The 10,617-nt window shown below is 41.7% G+C and overlaps 1 gene segment (V, D, J or C); it reads right to left on the bottom strand.

Moving 5' to 3' along the window:
• Window positions 1–9,248: 9,248 nt before the first annotated feature.
• On the bottom strand, window positions 9,249–9,872 carry LOC129012400 (immunoglobulin heavy variable 2-26-like). The segment is given in 2 exon segments: window positions 9,249–9,739; window positions 9,826–9,872. Coding segments are annotated over 2 exon segments (537 nt in total).
• Between the last annotated feature and the right edge of the window lie 745 nt (window positions 9,873–10,617).

A 10,617-nucleotide genomic window follows, 5' to 3' on the forward strand; every position in this document is an offset into this window, starting at 1 on the left:
TTTACAACACCCATTCAAAAGTGTGTGTTAGTGCTCACACTAATATCTTCAGAGGAATTCTTATATCAGTTTTATTAATTTGATTTGTTTTCCACTCCCTGAATTTTGTTTACAGAATACAAGCGGTATGGAAAATTTCCCAAATAATTAGAGTGCATACACATTTATATTTTCCTTTTTTTCAATGACTCAACCTCGCTTTCTTTTTGTTGTTGTTGTTGTTTTTTTGAAACGGAGTCTCGCACTGTCACCCAAGCTAGGGTGCAGTGAGGCTCACTGCAACCTCAGCCTCCCCGGTTCATGAGATTCTCCTGCCTCAGCCCCGAGAGTAGCTGGGATTACAGGTGTACACCACCACACCTGGCTAATTTTTTGTACTTTTAGTAGAGATGGAGTTTAACCATGTTGGCCAGACTGGTCTCAAATTCCTGACTTCGTGATCCACCCACCTTGGCCTCCCAAAGTGCTGGGATTACAGGTGTGAACCACCACGCCCGGCTGACTTAACCTCACTTTATAAAAAAGTCTTTAATCAAATAATCCCTGTAAATCTCCTCAGCCACAGCATAGCTGCCTTCTCCCTCAGGGTTTCAAGATGTAGGTTTTCACACTATGCCTCTTTCACAGTAATACACGGCCATGTCCTCAGATCTTAGGCTGCTCAGCAACATGTAGGCTGTGCTCATGGACGTGTCCCTGGTCATGGTGACTCTGCCCTGGACCTCTGTGCATAGCCTGTGTTACCATTGCCAGGGTAGATCCCGCCCATCCACTCAAGCCCTTGTCCAGGGGCCTGTCACACCCAGTGAATATTGTAGCTGGTGAAGGTGAATCCAGAAGCCTTGCAGGAAACCTTCACTGAGGCTGAAGGCTTCTTCACCTCAGCCCCAGACTACTAGCTGGATCTGGGAGTGGGCACCTGTGGAGAGGACACAGGAGTGGATGAAATTCTCTTTGACTGAAAAGAGTCCCCTTCTCATTCCTGGGACTAGGTGGTCCTTTATCTGTAGTTGCTGCCCCCAAAAAAGCATCCTCCAGGTCCAGTCCCTGGTGAGGAGCTGTGTTCTCAGCAGCTTCTCTAGAGGAGGGATGTAGTTGTTGGGTGATGCTCTCAGGGCACCGTCATTTCCATATTCACCTCAGTGGATCTCAAGTTATTTGCATATTCATGAGACATAGAATTTCATAACTCAAGACCTGATCCCAGACAAGAAAGGGAGGATAAATGACACATCAGCCATCCAAGAGTGAGATGCTGACAGTCTAAGTCCTAATCTCACTTGAGGAAATGCATGCCTTGCTCCACTTCCAAACACTTTGTGGACAGAGGTCCTTTCACTGAAGAACAAGCACCCATAGGACACGCTCCTCACAGTGAACCCACATTTGATTAGCATGGAGACAATTGGGATCATTTCTGGGACCATTACTGTCTATGACACTGAGCAGATGCCTTTGCCTCATCCTGGCTTCATCAGGCACTAGCACAGCCCACTGGTGGCTCCCATGAAGTGACAGCTGGATGTCCCATGTGAGTGTCCAGCAGGTCACATGGACAAGCTCTGAGATCTGCTGGCTGCTCCAGAGACAGTGTCTTCAGCACCTGCCTGAGATCCTAAGATCTTCAATGGAAGACTTTTGGTTTACTGATTTGGCCTGTGGTGCTGATTTTCTCATAGACTGACAATGGCAATGAGGGGTTAGAATAACAATTAGGAGTTCTTCATGAACTCCCAACTCTCAAAATAATTTCCAAGGAATTGGTGTTTTGAATAAATTTGGGTTTTATTTCTCATTCTATTTAAAATAATTTTGTGACATATTTACATCAGGAAACACAAGACACTCCAATGAGAAAGCTGTTTTTATGTGAGGTGCAAAGCACTGGAGAGATGGAGGTGTCCTTGAATTCTCAGAATTGCTGGAACTTGAATACCAAGGTCACCTCTGAAAGGCAGTGGTCTATCTGTGAGGACATCAATCAGCTCTGCCTTTAGGAATTTTTGAATGTGTGGACAAGATCAAGAGTGTGATTTATTTTTATCCATCCTGGTTGGAAGGGAAACTTCCAGTCCCAGGAAGTGGATGGTTTTACCTGAAGCACCTGAGAGCTGCCATTCTGAGCAGTTTTGAACCCTGGGATCTATTGAAGATCTTCGGACAAAGCAGTGGGGCCTATCTGCATTCTCCTCAACGTGTGATCCTGAGGATGTGGCCTGACTTCTGTACACTTTCATGTTAAAAGATGTACATGGAGGACTGCAGTGACAATTTCATATGTAAACTCTATGATAGGTCATAACTGGAGAATAGTCTTATCACCAAGATTACTTCACTTACCTTTCCTGGGAACCAGGCAGAACTTCCGTGAGCCCTCCCATCTGAGCACACAAAGAACTCTGGTCCTGCCCTGACAGATCACACCTGTGACACGGGGACTTGAGGACAACAAGACTCAAGTCTATTGTCCTCATTCATATATTGACCAATCTATCTTGATCCCTCTGTCTCTGAAAGGCCCTCTCCTCCACTGAATTGCATGAACATACCTTCTGGTGTGGGGCATTGCAACTTGGTATTTGATATTAGTTTAGTGAATTACATAAGAAATATGCATCCATGGATGTTGGTAACAGAATAGTCATCAGAAGCTGGGTGAGTCATATAATCAGGACAAACCTGAGCTCTCTTCTTAGTACCTGGAAAGAGTGGGCTGACCGTACGTGGGGCAACAGAGGGGAAGAGACAGACCAAACTTCCAGAACCAGGTGAGCTCCTCACTTACCAGGTGGTCTCTGGGCCTTTTGTTTGAACCCGTGCAGAAGGACCTGTCCTTGCCTTCAGGGAAATGGTGAAGTTGCAGAAAAGATCACAGTGATCAATAATTTTTACTTACAGAGATAAAAGTGTCATAGACCTGTACACATCAATGTGGGTGTGTATATGGTTTGCTAGGGTGTTCTCCTACACACACAAAAAATGAAATTATATTTTCTGAAAAGAAAACCAAAGGGATTCTGAATTTGTAGGTTTTGTTATTCTCAAATATGCCAGCTCCCATTTTAGGATGCTGCTCCCTAGGAACCAGGACATTGGCCCTCTGACCCTGCCGACAGAACGAGCTGCTGAGGTTTTAGTTCTGGACAAGAGCTACTGATAAGAGACTCACTTCTTCCACACAGCCCCACTCATGGCTGGAGGCTCTTCCCTGGGTGCAGCACCACGGAGGACATTGGGTCCCTGGTTCCCAGCCCTGCTCCTATGGCCGAGAGTCCACCCAAGCAGGAACTGCATGCTGATAAAGTGGGAAGCTTCTCCCCAACCCTCCACTGAGCACTCAGCGCCTACGCTGAGGGAGAAAAAGGCTCAACTTTGTCTCCACCTGCAGAACTTTACTTAGGAGCTCTGTCCCAGGAAAGAGGGGCTGCTGGAATTTAGCCATAATACAGAATCTTGAATCTGGTCTTAAACTACCTGCATTCATTTGCAATAGAATGTGGAAAAGCTCAAAGGTTGAGTGTGCTCTCCAAAACATTGGAGGCTGTGGTGAAAGGAAGGCCCTTGGAAAGAAACGGGAGGATGCATGGGAGACAATGGCTAAACTGCAGGCCTGCTGGCTGGCTGGCTGGCTGGAGAAAACCAAGGAGAGAGAGACCTGGAGGAGTTCTTCTGGGGTCAGAACAAATGTCAGACACTCTTCAAACGAGCCCAATTTTGTCTGGTTTAGTCTGTGATGCAATTCAAACCTTAGTGCATTGTTGAAAAGAACAGAATTTTCAATCTGCAAGTGGTGGAATGCAACATCTGGGCCTGGTCAGGAAAGAGACAGAGAAAGCTCAGCCCAAACCACTGATATCTGAGAATGGCAGTGTTTCTTACAACTGTGTCCCTTTGGTCTTTGAGACTGGCTTGTCTCAATTAGCTTAATGTCTGGAGTTCACCTGTAATCATTTGTGTATCGGTCATTTGTCAGTTTTTATGTTGGTGATATTCAATGTATAGATGGTGCCTACCTTCTTTGCCCATTCGAATTTTCATACATTCATGTTATTTTTAGTTTCTAACACGTGCGCACGCACCCACACACACACACACACTATGTTGAATATTTGCATAGAGGTTTTGTTTGAATATAAAATTGTATTTCTCTGACGCAAATATTCAGCAGGGGGATTTTTAGGTAATGTGTTAAGCGCATATATAATTTTACAAGAAACTAAGAATTATTTTCCTGTGTAGCTGTTTCTTTTTGCATTCCCATTAGCAATGTTTTAGACTCTAGAAACCTGGTATGCTCACCAGCATTGGTATGATTTATCTTTCTTCTTAATTTCAGCCATTCTAAAAAGGGTGTTTGGGTATCTTATTGTGGTCTTGATTTGAATTTCTCTGATGAAAAATCCTGTTGAGATCCTGTTTATATGCCTATGTGTAATCTGTACATCTTCTTTAATGAAATGCCTGCACAAACCTTTGCCTATTTTATCCATGGGTTGCCTCTTCTTTTATTCACTGTTGAGTTTTGAGTGTTCTTACTATAATTACATAGGTGGTGATATGATTTGCAAATCTCCTCATCTAAAACTTGACATTCATTTTCTTAAAATCACTTGAGTACAAAAGGATTTTAAGTTAAATGAAGTTCAACTGATATTAATTTCATTTATTGATCATGATTTAAACTTTAATTTTCAAGATCTTTGGTCAACTATTAATAATTTTATATTTTCAATTGTAATTGCTTTTATCTTTATTTGTATAAATTTAAGGGCTATGGGTGCAACTTTGTTACATGGAAATATTACACAGTGGTATTGGCTTTAGTGTACCCAACACCCAAGTAACGTACATTGTACCCATTAGGTGATTTTTCATCATGCTCCCAACTCCTACCCTCCCATTCTGCTAAGTCTCCGATGTCCATAATCCCTCTCTCCATATCCTTGTGTACACACTGTTTTCCTCCCACTTATAAGTAATAATGTGTGATATGTGGCTTTCTGTTTGTGAGTTAGTTCACTAATTATCATGTCCCCCAGTTCTAGGCATCTTGCTGCAAAAGACACAATTTCATTCCTTATTGTGGCTGACTAGTATTAAATTGTGCATATATGCTATATTCTTTTATAAAATCATCTGTTGGTGGACACTCAGGTTGTCATATGTGCTATTGAGGATAGATTTGTGGTAAACATAGAAGTGTGGGTATCTTTTTGAAATATGATTTCTTTCTCTTTGGGTAGTTACCCAGTAGTGGGATTGGTAGAATAAAGGCCAGTACTCTTTCTCATTTTTTGGAAAGTCTCCATACTGTTTCCTCACTCTCTCTCTCTTTTTTTTTTTTTTTTTAACTATACTTTAAGTTCTGGGATACATGTGCAGAATGTGCAGGTTTGTCACATAGGTATACATAGGCCATAGTGGTTTGCCGCACCCACCAACCCGTCATCTACAATAGGTATTTCTCCTAATGCTATCCCCTCCAGCCCCCCACTCCCCAACAGGCTCCGGTGTGTGATATTTTTCCCCTCCCTGTGTCCTTGTGTTCTCATTGTTAAACTCCCACTTATGAGTGAGAACATGCGGTGTTTGGTTTTATGTTCTTGTGATAGTTTGCTGAGAATGATGGTTTCCAGCTTCACCCATGTCCATGCAAAGCACATGAACTCATCCTTTATATGGCTGCATAGTATTCCATGGTGTATATGTGCCACATTTTCTTTATCCAGTCTATCATTGATGGGCATTTGGGTTGGTTCCAAGTCTTTGCTATTGTCAACAGTGCTGCAATAAAAATATATGTGCATGTGTCTTTATAGCAGAATGATTTATAATCCTTTGGGTATATACCAAATAATGGGATTGCTGGGACAAATGGTGTTTCTAGCTCTAGATCCTTGAAGAATCACCACACTGTCTTCCACAATGGTTGAAGTAATTTACATTACCAACCACAGTTTAAAAACATTCCTATTTCTCCACATCCTCTCCAGCAGCTTTTGTTTCCTGACTTTTTAATCATCGCCATTCTAACTGGTGTGAGATGGTGTCTCTTTGTGGTTTTGATTTGCATTTCTCGAATGACCAGTGATGATGAACTTTATTTTATATGTTTGTTGGCTGAATAAATGTCTTCTTTTGAGAAGTGTCTGTTCATAACCTTCCCCCAATTTTTGATGGAGTTGTTTGTTTTTTTTATTGTAAGTTTAAGTTCCTTGCAGATTCTAAATATTGGCCCTTTGTCAGATGGATAGATTGCAAACAATTTCTCCCATTCTGTAGGCTGCCCATTCACTCTGATGATAGTTTCTTTTGCTGTGCAGAAGCAATTTAGTTTACTTAGATCCCATTTGTCAATTTTGACTTTTGTTGCCGTTGCTTTTGGTGTTTTAGTCATAAAGTCCTTGCCCATGCCTATGTACTGAATGGTATCGCCTAGGTTTTCTTCTTGGGTTTTTATGGTTTTAGGTCTCACGTTTAAGTCTTTAATCCATCATGGTTAATTTTTGTATAAGGTGTAAGGAAGGGATCCAGTTTCAGTTTTCTGAATATGGCTAGCTAGTTTTCCCAACACCATTTATTAAATAGGGGATCATTTTCCCCATTGCTTGTTTCTGTCAGGTTTTTCAAAGATCAGATGGGTGTAGATGTGTGGCATTATTTCTGGGACCTCTGTTGTGTTCCATTGGTCTATATATCTGTTTTGGTACCAGTACCATGCTGTTTTGGTTACTGTAGCCTTGTAGTATAGTTTGAAGTCAGGTAGCGTGATGCTTCCACCTTTGTTCTTTTTCCTTAGGATTGTCTAGGCTATATGGGCTCTTTTTTGGTTCCATATGAAATTTAAAGTAGTTTTTTTCTAATTCTGTGAAGAAAGTCAATGGTAGCTTGATGGGGATAGCATTGAATCTATAAATTACTTTGGGCAGTATGGCCATTTTCACGATATTGATTCTTCCTATCCATGAACATGGAATGTTTTTCCATTTGTTTGTTCCCTCTCTTATTTCCTTGGGCAGTGGTTTGTAGTACACTTGAAGAGGTCCTTCACATCCCTTGTAAGTTGGATTCCTAGGTATTTAGGAATAATAGAAAAACAGAGAGCCAAATCATGAGTGAACTCTCATTCACAATTGCTACAAAGAGAATTCTCTTTGTAGCAATTGTGAATGAGAGTTCACTCATGATTTGGCTCTCTGTTTTTCTATTATTGGTGTATAGGAATGTTTGTGGTTTTTCCACATTAATTTTGTATCCTTAGACTTCGCTGAAGTTGCTTATCAGCTTAAGGAGATTTGGGGCTGAGATGATGGGGTTTTCTAAATATATAATCGTGTCATCTGCAAACAGAGACAGTCTGACTTCCTCTTTTTCTATTTGAATACTCTTTATTTATTTCTCTTGCCTGATTTCCCTGGCCAGAACTTCCAATACTATGTTGAATGGGAGTGGTGAGACAGGACATCCTTGTCTTGTGCCGGTTTTCAAATCCACCATGATCAAGTTGGCTTCATACCTGGGATGCAAGGCTGGTTAAACATATGCAAATCAATAAACATAATCCATCACATAAACAGAACCAATGGAAAAAAAAACACATGATTATCTCAATAGATGCAGAAAAGGCCTTCAATAAAATTCAACACTTCACACTAAAAACTCTCATTAAACTAGGTATTAATGGAATGTATCTCAAAATAATAAGAGCTGTTTATGACAAATGCACAGTCAATATCATACTGAATCCATACTGTTTTCTATAGAGGTCGTACTCGTCCACATTCTCATCAACAGTGTCTGAGAGTTCCCTTTACATTTCATCCTCTCCAACATCTGTTATTTTTGACTTTTTAATAATAGCCATTGTGAATGGTACATCTCACTACGGCTTTAATTTGCATTTCCCTGATGATTAGTGATGCTGAGCATTTTTTATATATCTATTGTCCATTTTTATGTGTTATTTGCAAAAATGTCTACTCATGTTCTTTGCTCATTTTAATGGGGTTATTTGGTTATTGTTTTCTTTTTTTGTTGTTGTTTGAGTTTCTTGTTAATTCTGCATATTAGTACTCTGTCAAATGCACAGTCTGCAAATATTTTCTATCATTCTGCACTTTGTCTGTTCACTCTGTTGCTGTGAAGAAACTTGTTAGATTCACTAAGTCCCATTTGTCTATTGTTTGCTTTTTGTCTTTTTGTTTTTGGCTTGTGCTTTTGAGTTCTTAGTTGTAAATTATTTACCTAGTCCAATGTCCAGAAGAGTTGTCCTCATGTTTTATTTGAATACGTTTACAGTTTGAGGTCTTACATTTAAACCTTTAATCTATTTTGTGTTAATTATTTACATGTTGAGGGTGGGGGTCGAGTTTCATTCGTGTGCATATAGCTATCCAATTTCCCCAGCACCCTTTATTGAATGGGGTGTCCTTTCCCTGGTGTATATGTTGGTTAATTTTTGTTAACTTTGTCAAAGATCACTTGGCCATAGATTATGTGGCTCAGTTCTGGGTTCTGTAAAATGTACCCAAGAGCCTTGATTCTCCTGGGGCCTCAGTACTGATCTGCTCACTGCTTGAACTCCGTTGACTCAGTGATGCTCCTATCATTGTAGTGGTTTGTTGTCATGTGATGGCTTTCCTAAAATTGTGGACAATTCTGTTTTCATGTTCAAACATGAGCTAGGGATTTCATAAGAAGAGTGTTGTCGAATTTTTCATTTTTTTTCCACATTGCTCCTCAGACTTACTGAGATGGGTTTCTGATGTCAAGCTGAGGCATTTTCCTTTCCAAGTGTTGGATTTTATACTTACCTGGGTATTTAATCACTCCCTGTGTGGAAATCAGCCTCATCTATCACACCTTCCCTATAAAATTTTTAGAAATTTATTTGTGCACTGCAAGTGAGACACTCCATGATGAGGACACATTCCATCTTTCTTGTTGTTTCATAAAATTACTTTATTAGTGTAAATTTTTCTCTGCAAAAAAAGATGGTATCTGGATTTTAATTAATCATCCTGCTATTTTATCTCCACATTCTTCTCCAACATTATTTCCTGCAATTTAAGAATGCCATATGTTATAGATATTTGTATTCAGCCCCTTGGAAGGATATGAGCTCAAGAAATAAGTGGCCATATATCAGTGATGCATGTGGCCCAGGTAACAGGAATCTTTCATGCTCAATCTTTGTCAAACAGGATACAGCCTCTGCTTACATGAATCACTAACAGGGAACATGCCATTTAATAGTACAGAATAGGAAAACAGAAAGGGCTCTGGGTCTGGTTGCTATAGGAAACACAAGCCCTGGCAGGAAATGGCATCTCAGTTACACTTTCCTGTTCTGCAGAGGTAGGGAGGGAGACCACTGAGACGCAGCCTGGGTTCTTGTACAGGAGGCATCCTGGGCTGTGTCTCTGTGCTCTCCGTGTGCAGTAATACGTGGCTGTGTCCACAGGGTCCATGTTGGTCATGGTAAGGACCACCTGGCTTTTGGAGGTGTCCTTGGAGATGGTGAGCCTGCTCTTCAGAGATGTGCTGTAGGATTTTTCGTCATTCGAAAAAATGTGTGCAAGCCACTCCAGGGCCTTCCCTGGGGGCTGACGGATCCAGCTCACACCCATTTTAGAATTGCTGAGTGAGAACCCAGAGACGGTGCAGGTCAGCGTGAGGGTCTCTGTGGGTTTCACCAGCGCAGGACCAGACTCCTTCAAGGTGACCTGGGACAAGACCCCTGTGGAGAAGACATAAGAAGATGAAGCCCACAAAGGAGAGAACTGATGTTTCACTTCTGAGGAACTCCCTGACCACAGCACTCACAGGAAGGGGTGGTCAGCAGCAGGAGTGTGTAGCAAAGCGTGTCCATGGTGGGGCACAGGAGTCACTGAGCAAGGCCCCATGCTCAGCTTTTGAACCCAGAGGAGGGTGGAGCTGGTGGAGATTTGCATCCCCTCATCTGAGTCCTACTCTATGGGGTGCACTCAGGTCTCAGGACTCAGTAGGGGAGTGCATCTGTGGTGAGGAGCAGTTAGCCCTCAGGTGTGGGCGTCCACGTGTGCTCTCCATGGGGGACTCCATCTCATTTCAGGACCGTGCCTCTCAGCCAAGGCTCTGAGATTCCTGCTCTTACAGACAGGGTCTTCTCTAAGGCTCACCCAGGGAGCGTGCAGCTTTCTGGTTTTAGTCCTAGAGGATGGGAGTGGAAATCAATAGAGATGGTTTTCTTTCTTCCTTCAGGAGAAATAAGGGTGGGAATCTGGGAGAGCAAGGGGCTTCCCATAAGTGTTCTGATAAAAATCCTCTTTGTTTAGGGGGAAAGTGATGATTTTTTTAAATGATAGAGAATACATCAACAAAACATTTAAAAATGTGTTGTGTAAAGAAGTGTAAATGGCATCTCAGCCATTTACACACTGCAAGACACACTGCTTATTAGTGTGTCTGCACATAGGTGCATTCCTATAGGAATGTTCCATGGATAATCAATCTTGTCTTTACGCCCTGTCAGCCCTTTAGGAAGAGTAGACTGCATCTCGGACATCCCTCTTCCAGCGCATGAGTGAGCAGAGGCTTTAAACAGGGTAATTGGAGGAATCCCAGGGGAGCAGCTGG

This window comes from Pongo pygmaeus, chromosome 15 (genome assembly GCF_028885625.2).
Source record: "Pongo pygmaeus isolate AG05252 chromosome 15, NHGRI_mPonPyg2-v2.0_pri, whole genome shotgun sequence".
Classification (NCBI taxonomy): domain Eukaryota; kingdom Metazoa; phylum Chordata; class Mammalia; order Primates; family Hominidae; genus Pongo; species Pongo pygmaeus.